Source organism: Colletes latitarsis, chromosome 2 (genome assembly GCF_051014445.1).
Source record: "Colletes latitarsis isolate SP2378_abdomen chromosome 2, iyColLati1, whole genome shotgun sequence".
NCBI classification, from domain to species: Eukaryota; Metazoa; Arthropoda; class Insecta; order Hymenoptera; family Colletidae; genus Colletes; species Colletes latitarsis.
Genome location: NC_135135.1, coordinates 19,968,078 through 19,986,993, shown reverse-complemented (window position 1 = coordinate 19,986,993; position 18,916 = coordinate 19,968,078). Strand labels below are relative to the sequence as shown.

At 39.6% G+C, this 18,916-nt stretch overlaps 1 protein-coding gene across 7 annotated transcripts in view; it reads left to right on the top strand.

Annotated features, from left to right (window-relative positions):
- LOC143351799 (kinesin-like protein KIF13A) overlaps positions 1-18,715 on the top strand; it is a 132,791-nt gene extending 114,076 nt beyond the window's left edge. For 2 of the 7 annotated variants that reach the window (XM_076783745.1, XM_076783743.1), the window contains exons 18-29: positions 53-346; positions 440-615; positions 921-1,089; positions 2,888-2,905; positions 5,077-5,151; positions 6,284-6,438; positions 6,888-7,221; positions 7,302-7,561; positions 7,660-7,843; positions 7,928-8,125; positions 8,250-8,417; positions 8,816-18,715. In XM_076783745.1, coding sequence (XP_076639860.1) covers positions 53-346; positions 440-615; positions 921-1,089; positions 2,888-2,905; positions 5,077-5,151; positions 6,284-6,438; positions 6,888-7,221; positions 7,302-7,561; positions 7,660-7,843; positions 7,928-8,125; positions 8,250-8,417; positions 8,816-8,904 — 2,120 coding nt within the window. In that variant the 3' untranslated portion in view covers positions 8,905-18,715. Of the gene's footprint in view, positions 1-52; positions 347-439; positions 616-920; positions 1,090-1,578; positions 1,594-2,887; positions 2,906-5,076; positions 5,152-6,283; positions 6,439-6,887; positions 7,222-7,301; positions 7,562-7,659; positions 7,844-7,927; positions 8,126-8,249; positions 8,418-8,815 lie in introns of all 7 variants that reach the window. The other 5 variants (XM_076783747.1, XM_076783746.1, XM_076783744.1 and 2 more) reach the window with 4 other exon arrangements.
- The last annotated feature ends 201 nt before the right edge of the window (positions 18,716-18,916 follow it).

Here is an 18,916-nt window from a genome sequence, read left to right as displayed (position 1 = left end):
ATCCACTGTACCCGATTTTGGAGTCGAGGCTCACGATGGTCGTGCGTTTCAGCGAACGAGCGGGTTTTTTTGATCTTGAAGACGACGGTACGGTTGTCGCATCCTGCGCCAATGGACCTGGTGCTGCGTAAACGGTTGGCCTTGAACATTTACAAAAGACAAAGCATCACAGACCGGATCTTCAAGAAGATCGTACACTCTGACTGCTTGACCCAAACGGGCGTCACCTACGAGGTCGTTTCTAACATACCAAAGGCGAGCGAGGAACTGGAGGATCGCGAGAGTTTGGCGCAGATAGCCGCGAGCGGGGAGGACAACAGCTTGTGCGACGGCGAGACATACATCGGTAAGTCGATCACGGATGATCGTCCCCTTCAGGATCCAACCAACTTCCAGCCGTCATTTTAAATTCGAGCTCACGCGTGCTGTGTTTATTCAGAGAAATATACACGCGGTGTCTCCGCGGTGGAAAGTATTCTCACTTTGGACCGACTACGACAAAACGTGGCGGTGAAGGAATTGCTGCAAGCACAAGGACAGCCACTTATGCGCAAGACAGCAAGCGTGCCCAACTTCTCGCAGGTACTACTGCCTCTCCGCCGTCTCGGACGCACTGTATGCTTTTCGTTTAATTTGTTTTATTCTCTCTTAATTTCATTTCACGCTTCGCGTTACCACGCATCCTCGGTAGAACGTTTTGTTAATTATATCTACGATCGTCTTCAAACCTATCGATGTATTGGATTGTGTAATGAATCCGTTCGCGCTGGTTAGATGATCTTAATTATTTTCTGTTGCTCTCTAAGATTCTGTTCTTTATTTTTTTTTTCTTTTAATTTCCGACACTATCGTCTACTCGAAATCATTGGACCGGATAGATTTGTCGAGATGTGCTTTATACGACGACACGATGCTTTCAGATTATGAGAACCGACGCCTCTTTGGACTCGTTGAACGTGACGCGTTCCGAGAGCGTAACCGATCTGAACACCGAGTTAAATGGATTGCTGCATTCGCGACGAGCGTCCACGGGCCACGCCAGGAACGATGAGAACTTCGTGACCACGCCATCGAAGCCGTTTGGAATCGGTAAGGACACACTCGCTTCGTGCGGATTAAATTTTACGATCAGAAACTTTCGAACAATTTAAATTCAGTGATATACGTTCTATGATTTCTTAATTGCACACCTTAGTAGTGAACGAAATTACTGGCGTATATACCATTCCTATGCAATTTATGTGCTCAACGTTGAACGTTAAGACTAACTTAAATATTGGGAGAGCTTTGGGGAATATAATTTATGAAATCATAGAAGATACGAGAAACTTAATTGGCTAACAAATTGGATAACGTACAGTAAATAAAAAGATTTCTTTTTTTTGTCTGTCGTTTACACGAGAATTCACTCATACATTCCATTATTTCATCCATTAGTTGACTATTCGTTTCGTAGTAATCCATTTTATTCGAAACGATTACACATCATATAATTTCTTAATGGTTTAGTAACACAGAATTAATACGTTACTGTTGTTCATAATAACGTTTAACAATATCCAACGGTACTACCATAAGTACGCCAACAAAAAGGTAATTTTGAAGGTTTTCCACAAGTGAATTCTTTCGCTCTGCAAGCATTTGCCATGGTGTTGACCACATAGCGAATTTAGTAAATGAGTTTTTAGTTAATTATGCTATGACAATATTTGTTTAACACTCTGTTCGGCGCAGAGCTTGCTACAGACGCAGAATTTTTGCTAAATGGATTGCTACCTTACATAAAAACTTAATGAATTGGTTTATAATATTTTATTTGAGATTTTTATGACTTATTGTCTTATGCAAATTCATCATTTTAATGAATGCGACATCTTAGTTTGCTTAAACTACAATGGAATTATTCGAATAACGCTTCAATAAATTTAATGGCACTGTGTTTAAGGACCTTAGTCTTAGAACGATATCGACTTTAAATCACTTCTCGTTGCCTTGATTTCGCTTTCTTAAATTATATTCGATAAAGGATCTATAATTCGTTTCTGAAATGTGGCTTATGCAGTGTTTTTTTTGATATTATATATATCACCTTGCCATGATAGTCACTCTACGATTTGCCCTAGATTGTCTAAAATTCCACTGTCACGTGTTCCTTTGGTATTGGATATGTTGGTTTTTAAAGAAAAGAACACCATTTCACCTGTTTCCTTTTCTTTAATTTTTTTCTTTTTTTTATATTAAGAATTCATGTCATCCTTCACTAGCATTTCCTTCTATAGTGTCGCGAACCACGATTAAAACTTGGTAAAACATTGTTACTATAAAATTTTAGTCTCTTAAGCTAAGTTCGTTATGATAGATCGTTTCTATAGTTAAATTTATAGTATATTATAGAAGGAGATTGCTGTCGCCTAGAACAAACACGATCAACATTTTCTCACTGTCCTGAAAAATGTTTGGTAATACCGGTTTCCCTATTAGCAGTTACCACTACACTGGAATTTCGTATTATTATATTTACAGCTTCTATCATACTGTTATGTCGTCACGCTATGTTCAACTTTTCTGCACAACTTACAGATCAGTTGAAAACATTTATAGCTTCTTAGACAATGTCACACCGCGATCGCTCTCGCGGCCAAAGAGAGTTGAGCATGGTAATAAGAAACCCACTTTCTCAGATCCGCCTAGCGTTTTAGCAGCGACATTTAAGCTCTACCACTTATAAATAACCGTATCCAAGACGTTAACGAACTTTAAAAAAAAAAATAGCGAATTCTTTAGTAAAATTCATTGACGTTGTTTTCGACTAATTAATGTATGCCAACTTATCTGTTCCTCTGTTTAACACTACGTCTACTACTTCAACTATTTCGGCCCACGCAAGGCTCCATTCTGAACTCAGGTAAAATGGAGTCTTGATTGATATTTAATTGATGCCGTACAGGCAGTGACGATTAGTACATATGTCTCGTGAGTGGTTGAGTCTGTCTGTTGTTTAGTTTCTTTATTTTTTTTTTTCCAGTACGCCTTAGTGTGTCCACGATATTAATTGCTAACTAGCAATGTTCAGAACCAGAAGCTGTTATCACTTCTACAGAATAGAATAGTAGAACGACGTTTGTTGGCTAACATTAGGAAACTACCAAACGCTTTGAGGACGCTGCTCCTGTTTTGTTCGCTCTCTTGATTAACCCATCAGGTACCAGTCTTCCATTAAAAAACATTCTACTTAAAAATTTTCAATAGAGACCAGAATATTAACGAATGTAGTTTTTAGCGGGTGCCGTGGAAGACGAACATCAGTAACTGGTTGCTCGATGGGTTAATTAAGCAAATCCCTGACGTATGCTCCTGATTAATTTGTACTCTAGTTCTGAAAATTGCCAATTGTGTTTCTGTCTGGATTGTACGCTATTTATTTGCGTGGGCGATGCTACTTTAGTTTCCATTATTGAATATACTGCATGGGAATGCGCTCCTTGTGTAGCAAGCATCGGCAAGTCTTGTTCACTGAATTGTTCCTCCACCGACACTTTATGCAATGATTTGTGCGTTGTTGATCATGGCTGATGTGTAAAACCATTACCAAACGCGTTCAAGGGAATCGAAATCTCGTCTCGGTTTCTACCAAACGTCACCATGCATAGAAATCATTTTCACTAGCACTATAATTCACTATTATATTTCTATACTCACTGTTTCGCAATCTAAGGCATGGACCTTGAACGATTCTTTCGCAAAAGTATTTTTATTTTTTTTTTTTTTAGAATAGAAATGATTTCTATAGTTCGCCCGCTGGTAATTTGTTCGAAGCACCGTGCATCTCGTTGCGTTCGACAAATTACCAAGTATGTAAACGTTAAGATTTAAACTAAGAACCATAGTTTAAAAAAAGAAAAAAAAAAAAAAGGAATAAAGTCGCTTGTAAAGTGTTTCTAATTTAACTGTTTCTATCTGTGAATGTGCAAACTAAGCATTATTTTAGAAACAGACGTAGGTTAACTGTATCATATATGTGTACATATATTTAAACATATACATATACATATTTATATATTTATACGATTAATGATTTAGGTGGATTCACGTTCGAGAAACAATTCAGAATTCTTCGCTTCTTAACATTCTTAACGACAGTTCTTAACGATTTTTGGAACCCGTCGGTGACGATAAAGCAATAATCGATTCGGCGAAGAAGCTAAATTGTTTTTTGCAGGAACGAAGAAAGAGGGTAAAAGCTTTTTTGTAAATGTAAAATGTCAGGTAACTCGATGGGAGATAAAATCCATTTACGTTGATCGTGAACAGCCAATGTTTTTTTAAGCGAGGCCCTTTTTCTTTCTCCATGGAAAGACTTAGTTTAAAGTCAAACAGACGTAGAATAACTAAATTAACAATAATTAGTATAATGCATGAAGTGGTCGTTTCAAAATTAGTACAGCATGCTTAACGAGAGTGTAGTATATATCTAACACTGTCGAGTATAGTATATAAACAAGCAAACTATTGGAAAACACCGAAAACGTTGACTTTAAACTAACAATTCTTGTTACTATATTTATGACAAATTCACGATGCACGTTGCTTCGTTAAACGTATTTAATTTGTCTCGATGGACTATATTTTCATTGGAAGGTTCTTGTTTATTGTTGGAATTTGTTATCTGTGCATTTTGGATTTGCGTTCAAATGGCGAGTTACATTTCAACCCGTGAAAAGTGCAGTCCGTTCTAACAGTTATTGGAAATAAAAACGAAAATTACGCGTTGATTGGCGCTGTGTTTCTGTATGAGAATTTTTACCTGTACATTGTTCGCGCGATTCGTACCGTGTAATGAATGTTTCTCGATCTTCGAGTCTTGACACGACATGCAAGTGTACATTCGTCTGGTATGTCTCACTATCCAGTGTTCTCTTGCCCGCAGGCATGATTAATGACTGTATAAGCCTGTAAACGGCCTGTAAAGAGATATGTTCACTTATGGCTCGCCATTCAGAGGAGAAGAAAACGTAGTGTTTAGAAAAGAACGAGACAAAGAGTGCCGTTGTAATCAGTGCGTCTATCTCCTTTCAGCGAGACCAACTTTCCTGAATCTCAACCTGAATCTCAACTCATTGACACGTCTGCAACAATCCACCTCTGCCAAGTGTAGGTGACACTCGCTGTTGACCGCTCTTTCAAACTTCGTTTCCCCGCTGGGACGAACGCGTTGCGGTATTTTACCAAAAACGATTAAATGTCAAACCGTTCACTCGTTCGACAAGATTCGCTTCTTGTTCCCATAGTATGCTACATCAACGAGCTCCGTACTCGTCCGTCGAGACAATCGTACATTGCTTAATTAGCACAGTGAGTAGGAATCTTGCGAGTGAACGAGCAACGGATTTTTAAGTAAACTTCTGGCAAAGTTTGAAAGAGCACGTTCGATCATTCTCGTAGTGATTAGTAGACTCTTTGGTTTCCTTACTCCTTAGTTCGACCATTACGTAGTATAAGTTCTAGATATTGTCGATACCGTAATTTAATTCTGTTAAGTAACGTTTTCTATTGGTTTACTTTTACGTTTTACCGTTCTTTGTGTCGAGACATCGTAGTGTACTGTCGTTCTGGAATTGCAGCCTTGCTCTGCCCAAGGTGCAGTGCGTAGTTCCATAAATGTTCAGTGTTTTTTATTGCTTAAAATGATTTGTACCTTTTCAGCTCTGTTTTGTGTTTACTTCAGGCTGCCCTTATATTCCACGTATGCGCTTCCTCTTCTAACCCTAACGTTTATATTACAACATTCTTGGCTCGCATACCGATCAAGGCGAAACCTTAACTAGACACATCATTATTACACATAGAAATTACATTCTATCCGCTCTGAAAATGTTAACGAGTCCGAGGAATCATCGATCAGCATCAGAAATATCGTCGATTGGAAATGTAACAATTACCGGGGATAGACAGTCGAATACGTGGAATATATACTTTATCCGTTTTCGTTCTTAGGAACAGCATGGGTCCTCCTTTGTTCGATATTTTGTATAATCACGAATCTGTATCAGAACCGACCTGGCACCATTAGTGTAATCGACTCATTAACCTGGCTACACTGAATGTATGTCGAAACCCACGAAGAGAAAAACGCGACTATAACCAAGGGACAGGCGTTAATTGACACTTTATAGTGGCCAGATCGGCCCTGATATTCCATAAGCTGTCACGTTTTTTCTTTTTTTTTTTTATAACACATTACAGTCACGACTCGTCCCTCTAACGCTACACTGTTCGATTTTAGCGTCCCCGAACATCGTCGGTACCAAACTGGGTCTGAGAATGACTACTCTGCACGAGGAAACGTCGAACGTGGGGAATCAGCTGCCCACGCCGATCAACGACGAGGATGAAGAGAAGAGCGACGCCGATTACTACTCGGAATACGAAGCCTATCAGGTAGTACACGTTCTATAGTCGTGTTACGATACTGCCTCTCTTCTTGCAATCAAATCGGGACCACCAGGTTTCATATAAAGAGGTTTCGGTGAGACTTCGTTTCTACGTACTTCCCTGGACTCTTCAACCTACATAGTGGCTTAATGTTCCTCAGACGAATTGATGCAAGAGACGAGGCAGTAATACACTGCGTAAACGAAATTGCGAGAACGCTTTAGTGTAATTTTTCGGATGTTTTTAAAAGCCCTACAATTTTGGTTGCTGCACAGTTAAGTACAGTGATGTCCTTTGGGTTGAGACTCCGAAGAGCTGTTGAAAAGAGACATTCACAACGTACAGGGAATTAGGATAGGAAACCCGAAAGGCATCGCTGTACTTGGCAATATGTTTTTATTAGACGAAACGATATCCGAAAGCATCAAAAGCATATCACACACGATTACGTTCAGGCAACGGCGAAACCAGTAAAACCACTAACTTCTTCACGCACACTGGATTCTCTCGTCGAACTTCAGTCGACGAAGATCAACACGCCAAGCATGAGCAGCAGCGGTTACGGTTCCCAAGCCGTGTCCACGACCAACTTGACGTCCGAGGACTCCCTGTCCGTGAAGTCCATCAGCGTGGACGAGACACCGGACCTGGAGTATAGGAATCTGCTGGACAGCAAGAAGCCTGAACGAATGGACAGCTCTCTGGTCGAGGAAACGCCCGAGGAGTACATGGGCGAGGTAGCCGCAGCGTTGGACAACTTGAGCGTGATGGGGAACAGTTGCGTCGAAGGTTGGTAGAATTAAATGTCACGTTAAGCAGACGACGATAGTTTCTAGTGTAGCTGAACGTTATGGTGGTCTAATTGGCAGAGCGTACAAGGAAAAACCTGGAGGAGACAGGCGCCTACATGGACGCGGACATCGATAGTCCGGTGTCCTCGACGAAAAGCGACAGCGACGCCAACAGCAACGCGACACACTCCAACGCGGCTCAGAAGAAAGACTCGACGAGTCAGGTTCTGAGCAATCGAAGGAAAAGCGACATGGAGATCAGTCAGACGTCGAATTCGGGGGAAGACAGTCCGTTGGAGGGCAGCTCGGTCGTACACACGAAACTGCCGCCGGGCAAGGTGAGATATCTATTAATAAAACTGATCGTCCCAGAGTGATTCCTCATCAATTTATTTAAGACGTCCAAATTTGATTTGTATCTTCTTGCAATATCTAGGTAGTGCGACGAAGGAAAACTTCTACCAATACAGGAAGGCCTACCAGTTCCCAGCACAGGGCTTCGTTCCCCATGGTCCGTCCACAACTTTCGGAGAGTAAAACTGCAGCGCGGCTGGAGCAATCGATGCACTCCAATATGCCATACGAAAATGGCGACAACAGCTCCTCGGAACGAATCGACGGTACATCCTTATTCCCGTTTAACCACGCGTGTGTTGCGTTATTTAGCGACCAGAGGTTAAATTTTCTTTGTTTTACGCTGACAGACGACGTAAGTGACAAGAGTTCGGCTTTCGGTTCGAGGCACGACTTGAGCAGAGTCGAGACACCACTCCCAGACTGGGTTGTAATCGGTGAATCGGTGATGGTTCGCCCGTACAGTTACTGCGGGGTCATAGCGTACGTTGGCCCGACAGAATTCGCATCTGGGACGTGGATAGGAGTCGAACTCGACGCTCCGACTGGTAAGCTCTGCCTTCGACCATTCTTTACCCCTTAATCTGTTGCATGATCAACCTTCCGCTAGATAGATCGTGAACGAAGTTAAGAGAGTGGAACGTGCTACTAAATCTGCATGTATCGTTGCAGGCAAAAACGATGGTGCTGTGAACGGCCATAGGTACTTCACGTGTCGACCGAAATGCGGAATCTTCGTCAAAGTGGACAAATTAATTCAGGACAAACGAGGCAGAGCACTTAGGAACTACACTTTCACTCTTCCTCAGTCTGCACCGATGCGCAGAAGCGTCAGCAGAGGTACGACTATTATTCGATTGCGTTTCTCTATATTTGACATTCTCTGGTGGCCTTAAGCGGTCACTGGATTCCAATCGTAACTATGCAAGGAAGACATTATTAACCAGTTAACTGTGTTCGACGAGTATACTCGTCATGGAGAAGTGCCAGGATTTTTTATCATGACGAGTTCTATAAAATAAACCTATCTTTTTGATGCAATGTTTTAACAGCGACACTTACTCTGTGCTTGACGACTATACTCGTCGTCGATCGATTTTCGTGACACACAGAAATTCGCACTTTCAACACGGAGCGACACAGTTAACTGGTTAAAACAAGGCAGATAGAACCGATTAGGAAGCAACGGGGTCGGTGGGAGCCATTGGCGTGTTAATTCTAAATGGCCGGTGTTTTAGGTGAGGGTTTACATTCCTTGCACCGAAGTCGGAGCCGAGGAGAAGGCCTCTCAACAACAGGCACACGATCTTCTCCGCGGGGCAAGTAAACGGATCACAACCGCTTCACCGTAACTTCGTTTTACTAAATAAGCCACTAAATATCCTAATTGCTACATGCCTATGATATGTGTAGCAGCAGTGTTTCAGTCCCTTAGACGTTAGGGCAGCTATGGATTATTAATAATTATAAATATTACTTGAAATATTAGGTCATTAATGTGTATCACACAAAGCATGGGATGTTCCCGATTCGAGCAGAACATGCTGAACGAGAAGCATAGTATCTATTTCGCATTTCAGTAGAGTTTAGGAGTCGATACATAGTTGGTCTTTATGTATCGAGAGTCAGCGACGATGTTTTATGATTTTTATGCATTCCACAATTTTACTTTTACGACTGGGATGATGAGCCATTTACTTTTTACATAAGAGGACGCATCGTTTAGTTCGCGATTTAATGAATTGTACATTGTCTAAGGCTGTCGAAAAGGGAGAAGAAAAACGAAACAAAAGTCGAGTAATGATTTTTTCCCCCTCAAAGAAAAAAGAAAAAAAAAAGAACCCACGTGCCCCGAGCATGTTCGTTGCGTCGAGGCCCGGTAACCGGAAGTTAAAGAGATATTCCATAGCGGTTTAAGCAACCAAATTCGCATCCACCGAAATCCGGAACGCAAATACCGGTCACCGGGTGAGAATTGGCATTTTTATAAACTGTTACCGGTGACGATACACGTACACACATAAATACACGACACACACACACACACACACTCTCCAAAATTACCCGGCGGTAATTTGAATCGTGGAGATGTGCCCGATACGATGGAAGGACGAACGCCCAAAATCCTTTAAATACGATTACCGCGTTGTGTAGATTATTTAAAGATTTTATATGTATACAATTGTTTCATATATTGTATTTTTTTAGCGAAATCTGTTAAGTTCCTTTTTATTGTAACATACATCCTCTGTCCACCATTGTGTTATTACGCGAACGTAACACCGATTAATTTATATACGGCGGCAGTTCGTTGAACGTGCACGTTGCACGATACGAAGTTTTTACCATCGGCCATCGACGTATAATACTTTACGAAATGCAACGTGCACGGGTATAGGATCGCAATACTAGGTTCGTAAGTTTATTAGGTAGTAGAAAAATCGAATAAACGAGCTTGCTTCATTGTGTTAATTCGCGTAGGTGTAATAATTGATTCGAGTTTCGTGACAGACGACGGAAGAACATTTTCTTTCTTTTTTTTTTTTTTATTTGGTTTCGCGTTTTCCCTGACGTAACTTATCGCGAGGAACTATATATAATATACATATATATATTTGATACACTTCAACGCGATTTGCTCAGCATGGGTGGACGATCGATTTCATTTCTCGCGGGACATAAAGAGAAAAAAAAATAAGTACCCACACGGTATATAAACGGTGGTATCACCCGTTGAAACGGAAACGGAACTTCCGAGACGCGAACCGATCGATCGTGTACGCGCGTCCTCGTTAAGGCAAAATCAAACGACGATAACTATCATATTTTTTTTAATCTCACGGAATAGATTGTGTAGAGTACGAAAAAACGGGATATACGAGGAAGCGAAGGAAGAAGCAAGTAAACGTAAACGGAACGGAATAAATAAATAAATAAATAAATAAATAAATAAAAAAGACGCAATTAACAATTAAGATTATAATCGTAAAAATTCGCCCAAATTGTGAACTACAAACACAACCAACAACTTCTGTCCAATTAGAACAATACTAACGCTATCCAGTAATGAACGTATTACTGTTACGTAATATTTATTGAATATAAATAATAAACTCCGCCTGCGGCGCGACGTTTTCCCGCCGCTTCTGGTCCCCCTCCTCCCCCCTTTTTGTGAATTTAAAAGACAAACTACGAAAGAAACAAAGTATATCGACGCCCGCGCGAAAGGAAACCGTCGCGACCGAAGGTATTCTGTCCATTTTTGGTAATCAAGATTATTAAAGATGAAAGAAATTAAGACTCACGATGTCACAGTGATGCTACATGCCTGCCCGGCATAAAGGTTAATAAAATCTTCGTTTCAGACTTTGCGTTACGTTTTTATTTTTGATTACACGATTAAATTTTATCAAACGTTTCACCGACCCGTGAAACACTTCGAATCTACACACTTCGTAACACGTTTATGTTCCCTTGCGTTCACACTTTAACTTTCGTTCTGCGTTTCTTTGGTTCTCGTTCCCTTTTTCTGAAACTGCAACGGAGCATCTAGCATTGACGGAGCTTACACAGCCTATTCCATCCCACGATAAGACAATGTCCATTTTTATCGTTATAATTATCTAATGATAATCGTTCACAACTATACTTTGTACCCTAACGGATTCTAGAAATAATATTTTCGACCAATCGGTTTTACGAATGTCTCTGGAAGACTTCCGAGTTTAACATTATTCGTAATTGCTGCAGCGGACACGGTCTAAGTTCCAAAAGAAAAAAAAAAGAAAAAAAAAAAGAAAAAAAAGGGGGTCGCACGGGTCCATTCTTTGAGAGTAACGAACAAGTGAAAAACGCTCTGTAAATCTTAATCGATTCTCCTAACTGAGGCTGTGAAACGAATCTTTTGCTGTCTTTTACGCTGCTCCCCTCGTTTTTTATCCTCCTGCACTGCTGCCGACCCATGCGCCGCGATTATTGTACACCTGACAAACCTCGAGATCGCTACGGTTATTCTGAATTGTAAGATCCTTTGTAAAAACGTGTATTCAATTAAGGTTCAGTTTCATGAGACTGTACAGCGAGTCTGGAAAGCATTCGAACGCTTGCAATTACATTGAACAGGATATGTAAAGTTATCAGGATTCTATTGAAAGAAACAAATTGTACGATGTGTAGAATACTTGTTATGAGATAATACGTAGTATCGTAAATGTGTATCTTATTACCCAGTGTCTTAGTACAGAGCACCTTGCAATTACAATATTAATTATACGTCTTAGACTTCAATTTAATGAACTCGTTTTATGGAAATTCAATACTTCTTCGACGAAGTTTCTTCTAAGATTCAAAGATTATTTTACACAGTTACTCTCTATGTTGCTACTTCATCTCTGTTTTCAAGTATACGACTGAAGGCTAGCTGTTTGTTTCAGTAGTAAAGAATCAATTTTATTTCAATTTACGTATCTTGAGCCTGTAAGTAATGTGTGTCTTATTGTCCAATGTCTTAGTACAGAGCACCTTGCAATTACAATATTAATTATACGTCTTAGACTTCAATTTAATGAACTCGTTTTATGGAAATTCAATACTTCTTCGACGAAGTTTCTTCTAAGATTCAAAGATTATTTTACACAGTTACTCTCTATGTTGTTACTTCATCTCTCTTTTCAAGTATACGACTGAAGCTTAGCTGTTGGTTTCAATAGTAAAGAATTCATTTTATTTCAATTTACGTATCTTGATCCTGTAAGTAATGTGTGTCTTATTGTCCAATGTCTTAGTACAGAGCACCTTGCAATTACAATATTAATTATACGTCTTAGACTTCAATTTAATGAACTCGTTTTATGGAAATTCAATACTTCTTTGACAAGGTTCCTTGTAAGAGTCAAAGATTATTTTACACAGTTACTCTCTATGTTGCTACTTCATCTCTGTTTTCAAGTGTACGACTGAAGCTTAGCTATTGGTTTCAATATTAAAGAATTCATTTTATTTCAATTTACGTATCTTGAGCCTGTAAGTAATGTGTGTCTTATTGTCCAATGTCTTAATACAGAGCACCTTGCAATTACAATATTAATTATACGTCTTAGACTTCAATTTAATGAACTCGTTTTATGGAAATTCAATACTTCTTCGACAAGGTTCCTTGTAAGACTCAAAGATTATTTTACACAGTTACTCTCTTTGTTGTTACTTCATCTCTCTTTTCAATTGTACACATTAGATAAAATGCACAACTGAAGGCTAGCTGTTTGTTTCAATAGTAAAGAATTCATTTTATTTCAATTTACGTATCTTGTGCCTGTAAGTCTTTCTGTAAGTAATGTGTGTCTTATTATCCAGTGTCTTAGTACAGAACACCTTGCAATTACAATATTAATTATACGTCTTAGACTTCAATTTAATGAACTCGTTTTATGGAAATTCAATACTTCTTCGACGAAGTTTCTTCTAAGATTCAAAGATTATTTTACACAGTTACTCTCTATGTTGCTACTTCATCTTTCTTTTCAATTGTACAAATTAGATAAAATGCACAACTGAAGGCTAGCTGTTTGTTTCAATAGTAAAGAATTCATTTCATTTCAATTTACATATCTTGAGCCTGTAAATTTTTGATTGCAAGCGTCTGCTGACCTGACTCGCTGTACCCTTCGTCTGGTAACAACTTCACAGACCCAATTGTCCGCATCGACTAGCTCGAGGAGACTTTGTGCACTAGAAGTGTTCGAGTGTAGCGACCAAAAGATAACCGAGGGTTCAATTTCACAAATTGTTTCATATTCAGTTACATATTCCACCAAATTGCGAACGTACTAGAACGACTAATGCAAATTTATTCAGGAATCGTTACAGTGTATCGAGTATCGGATCGTAACGTAAACTATATCTGCTACTTTTGCATTCAGACATAAGTTCACCTTTCGAGTTCCGTGTATAGTGTTTCTAGACTTCTAAATCCTGTACCGAAATAAAAATTCTGTGGCTTCTTGATCGGGGAAAAGAATATATAAAAAGTCGTTTAAATGGTAATCGATGGAAGATAAATTTGAGCATTGTTCTAAAAAAAAACAATTATAGAACCAGTGTTAATCGATGTTAATCAGTGTTTGGTGTTTCGATGTTGAAAGAATCTAATGGAACGCATCGTAGCGAGTAAGAGCATTTACAAACAGACATATTACTTGCGTTACGAGCCCAATACTCGATCAACGACGTTCCGTTCTCGTTCATTCTCCTTGGAGACTCTCGAACGCCATATCCGCAGAGCCTGCAGTTTCCCAGTGTCGTCAATTAATGAGAATCGCGAGCACGTAATATTGAATTCGGAACTCTTCTAAACGCTTGACGGTGAGAGACTGTTCGAACGATCATCGCTAAATACATTAAAAATTAAAAAAAAAAAAAAAAAAAAACTCACATATGTATATGTATAACGTAAGCAAGTCGAGATATTGGTGTTATATTTTAATGTAATGTAAAGAAAAAAAAAAAAGAGCAAGTAACAAAAGACAAAATCGGTATGATGCGCAAAGGAAACCATCGATCACACTGGTACTTAGACGTTTATCGACACAGTATGTAAGAAAAACTAGTATGATGTGCACCAGCTTCAACGACTTGGTTCCCCCCCCCCTCTCTTCCCCCGGGTTCCCTCTTCCCCCCCGTGACCCGTCCCTGTAACCGTCATCCCTACCATTTGTTGTTACTGTATCGAACGATACCGAGGCCGACATATTGTACATTTGCGATCGAATCAATTTGTACGTCGAACTTGGTGCGACCAAATCGAATTGTTGACCGTGCAACTTTCGTTCATTGTACCTTTCTCGATTCTCCGATCCGAGGAACGGCGTATTCGACGACGAGACACTGAAACGATCGGAAGAGTCCGTGGGCTTTCGACGAGATTCCACGCGAAATATTTCACCTCGTAACTGATATATTCGGTATAACGACCGCCTTAAATATTGGTATTTGGCATAGCTAGGCACTCGGTATATCACTAGGTTTACGGTACGCGTCTTCAGATTCTAAACTTAACGTTATAGGACTCATAAATATTATTTGTTAGCAATTTATGTTGAATTGATGTAATGATATGGATGTATACTCTGATTAAAAGAAACACTGCATTTTAATGCAACTGTCAACGTAGCGAATTATAATAAAAACGAGAATCCGTAAACCTAGTGATATCAGAGTACCAAAGTACTAGTAATGGCGCTGGAGCACCGACACATTGTACACTAGAATCAACGAATCCATATTCGACGTAATTTACGCAAGAGTAGTTATTATTTAACACGTTCGCTGCCAGATCAAAACCGTATAATATTCTGCAGAAGTGAGATTTTGATTGCAGACCATTATAAGCAACATAACCTCAAATTTGTTTCGGTGCTTATTCTCGTAACCTTGTTGAAATTCACGAATTCTATACAAATTTATTTCACTCGACGTCTTAAATTGAGAATTCATTTTTCTAGTATCATTAAATCCTGTCACCCCTACACAGGGTGTTTGGATAGTTCTGGGAAAAATTTTAATGGAGGATTCTAGAGACCAAAATAAGACGAAAATCAAGAATACCAGTTTGTTGATGGAGGCTTCGTTAAAAAGTTATTAACAATTAAATTCAAAAATTTCAAATCGTGCTGGAAAAATTATTTTCGGTTGCAGGGGTCAATTGCAATCATTTTTGGTGAATACACATATCCCCGAAATCCTACCCACTTTCTAGAAAAAAATTCGAGAATGTGAAATTTTTCGACGAAAAAAAAATTTTTCAAATCGTTCTAAAAAAATTATTTCCGCTTGCAGGGGTTAATTTCAATCTTTTTTTGTGAATAGACATACCCCCGAAATCCTACGCATTTTCGAGAAAAAAATTCCTTACCGAAAATCTAATTTGGCGCCTTTTTCGACGAAACAAAAAAATTTTCAAATAGTTTTGGAAAAATTATTTTCAGTTACGGGGGTCAATTACAATCATTTTTGGTCAATAGACATACCTACGAAATCCTAACCATTTTCGAGAAAAAAATTCCTTACCAAAAATATAATTTCTGACTAGAAATGTCTGCCCGAATTTTCATGCAAATCTTTAAAACATCATAACTTCTGAACGGATTGGACGATTTTAATGTTCAAAAAAGCAAACTACGCGTATTTTAGTGTAGAATATGTAGAAATCGTAAAAATATTCGAAAAGTTGATCCTTGACCCCGAAAAATGAGAAAAACCCCATAAAAATGGTTCAATTTTCAAACGACTATATCTCCTACAATAGTGAATATATTTCAATGAAACTTTTTTCTGAAGTAGAGCTCATGGGTACCTACAAAAAAGTATTACACAACTTTTCTGTAGGACGCCAAATAAAATTACTAAAAATGAAAAACGAATATTTAAGAAAAATCGACAAGGGTAGATGCCTAAATTTTTCGACGAAATCAAAAAATTTCAAATCATTCTGAAAAAATTATTTTCGGTTGCAGGGGTCAATTACAATAATTTTTGATGAATAGACATATCCCCGAAATCCTACTGAGTTTCGAGAAAAAAATTCGAGAAGGTGCCTAAATTTTTAGACGAAATCAAAAAATTTCAAATCATTCTGAAAAAATTATTTTCAGTTGCGGGGGTCAATTACAATAATTTTTGATGAATAAACTTACCCCCGAAATCCTACCCACGTTCTAGAAAAAAATTCATTACTGACGGAACTTTAAACGTCAATAACTTTTTAACAAAGCCTCCATCAGCAAATTGATATTCTTGATTTTCGTCTCATTTTGGCCTCTAGAATCCCTCATCAAAATTTTTCCCACGGTTTCCGAACACTTTGTATATGTGACGTCGTAGTCAGTGTTAAGAAAGCATTGTCGTCGTGATTAGTATCGTTTGCAGATTACACTTGATTCTGATTGATCGCTGGCGGTCGAGAGATTAAAGGAATAACGAAAGAAAGCTAGCGAGAGTGTGTCGGGGGGTTACGTTCGTTTCGATCGATCGGAGAATTCGCGCTGTAATAATGTAGAACACCTCTATGGATGAACAGAAAAAGAAGAGAAATTAGTAAGAAAACGATTGATACTAGATTGTAAGGACTTTGGGAATTCTCTGTAGATCCGTAGAATCGCTGTGTCACTCGCTCCGGTACTAGGTGACCGGAAATAGGAAAGCCTATTTTTGCATCGCGTGATTAAAGGCAGAAAACGTGTTTAGAGTCAGTTTCCCATTCAAACTGATATCTATTCGGATGTTGTCTTACGTAAGACTACGGGACGATGCAAGGACGTTTCGCGGGATGTTTTCCTATTACGCTGCACCGTCGCAGGGATCGCGTGATCGCATTTACCGATGTTTTCACTTTAATCGCCGCGATCTGCGCAAATACCCATTCGTTGCTCTTTTAACCGTTCCCCGGTCAATTCGCCCCACGACCAACAGGGTTGGTCAGTTAAAAGCTACTCAACCAATCGATTATAACAATCTTCGAACAGAAATGTTTGAATTTATTCACGAAAGTAATCAAACATGGCGGTTGCACGTATTCACAGAGGCGATTAAAGATGAAACTTACGTGGCAGAGCCATCGAAATCCCGCAGAGAATAGTCGGAAATGCCAGGCGATCGAACTTGTATCGTCCCGGCATTGTAGCGACGCATTGTTTCGATCGCGATCGTAAACGGAAGCTAACGACGAACCGCCAAAACTTTCCCGCCATATTCGCGGGTGAAATTACCAACCGCCAAAAAAGAAAACTGAATCGACGATACTATCGATCAAACGTTAGAATCCTAACCTCAATAAAAAACTGTACATCGAACGGGCATATGTTCTTCGTCTGTACGTTTTAACTGTGCCATGAATTCGAGAACCGACCACAGTAGCGCAGGCGTTGAATCGAACAGCTTCCATCGAGCGCGATCGAAACGGTGATCGTGTCGGGAGTGTATAATAAAGTAAGATAGATCAGAGGCGCTTAGGCGACATTTATTTCGTGTTACGCGTAGAACGATTAACGGCGACCGTCGTCTAGACGGAAATTGAAATTCCACTAGAAGCGTAGTCGACAAAAAAATTAGCTAGCAAACGAGTTAGCGTCGTACCTTTTTCGCGCGCTGGTGCTACTGTTTGTGCACGTTTTACGGTGAACGCTTCGGCACGGTGTGGTCGTTTTATCTCTCTCTATCTCTCTCTCTCTCTCTCTCACACACACACACACGGGGATCGAACGTGCCGCTGCTACGAAAAAGGAAACGGAAGAAAAACGATCGCGCCGTCGCTCGTTGAAAACACTCGCCGCGTCCACGGGCCGTCATGTCTTTTTAACGAAGCGTGGAAATAATCGCGACCAAACAGACTTTTTCGACGTACTTTTTTGGACACTCGTCCCCCCTGTTTTTCTCCGAACGTTTCAACAGGCAGGTTTCGTTGCGACAGCTTCGACGTGATTTTCCTTTATCGCGACATCTTTCGAGCAAAACAGTCTTTTTAACGAACGTTTTACACGCACGGTACGGACGCATGCGCAACCGATCGCGGACGTGCGCACTAGCGGCACGACGTGCTTTAGGCGGCAAAGAGAGATAAGTAAGGAAAAAAAATACAGAAAATATATACAAAAAATATGATAAAATATAGGGTAGGGAGTATATTCCACGTAACTTCTATCGAAGGAGTCTAATCATCTTTTTCGTTTCCTTTGTAGCAGATATTCGTAGAGAAACGCGATAAGTGCAGCGCCCGCGGCCATTTTCTTTCTTTCCGATCTCGTCAGGCCATACCGAATGGGCCGAAATGATAATTATTAAACGAAGTACGCCGGAACTGTGTCGTAAAACCGAGAGATGAATTACCGTGTAATAGTATTATTTTGTAAGCAGTCAATAACGTTAATATTAATTGTCGGAAGTAAGCTAAATACCGTATCACCCCAAAGGAAAAATTCATGTATTCGTTTCGTAAGCTCGTCTCGTCTCGAGAGTACCTATACCTCTATTGTTAAATATTATACATACTGCGATACTTGCATAGAAGCTAATACGAGTATGACTTTAAAAATAAGGTGTGTACATTTTAATTTTTATGAATATAATAAAAGTATAATTTAATGTTCTGCCTGGCGTGCAGTGCACTTCGACGCGCGTGTCTCCCACCGATCCTTGGTCCCGATTGCGAGCATGCATCGCCGCTTTTAACCAATTCACACGCACACTATGGAAAATTCGCGAAGAGAAAACATCGAAGGAGATTCCAAAGGCTCGAAAGGAATGTTTGGAAGGGAAGAAATATTCCGCGTTATTTAAAAAGACCATTA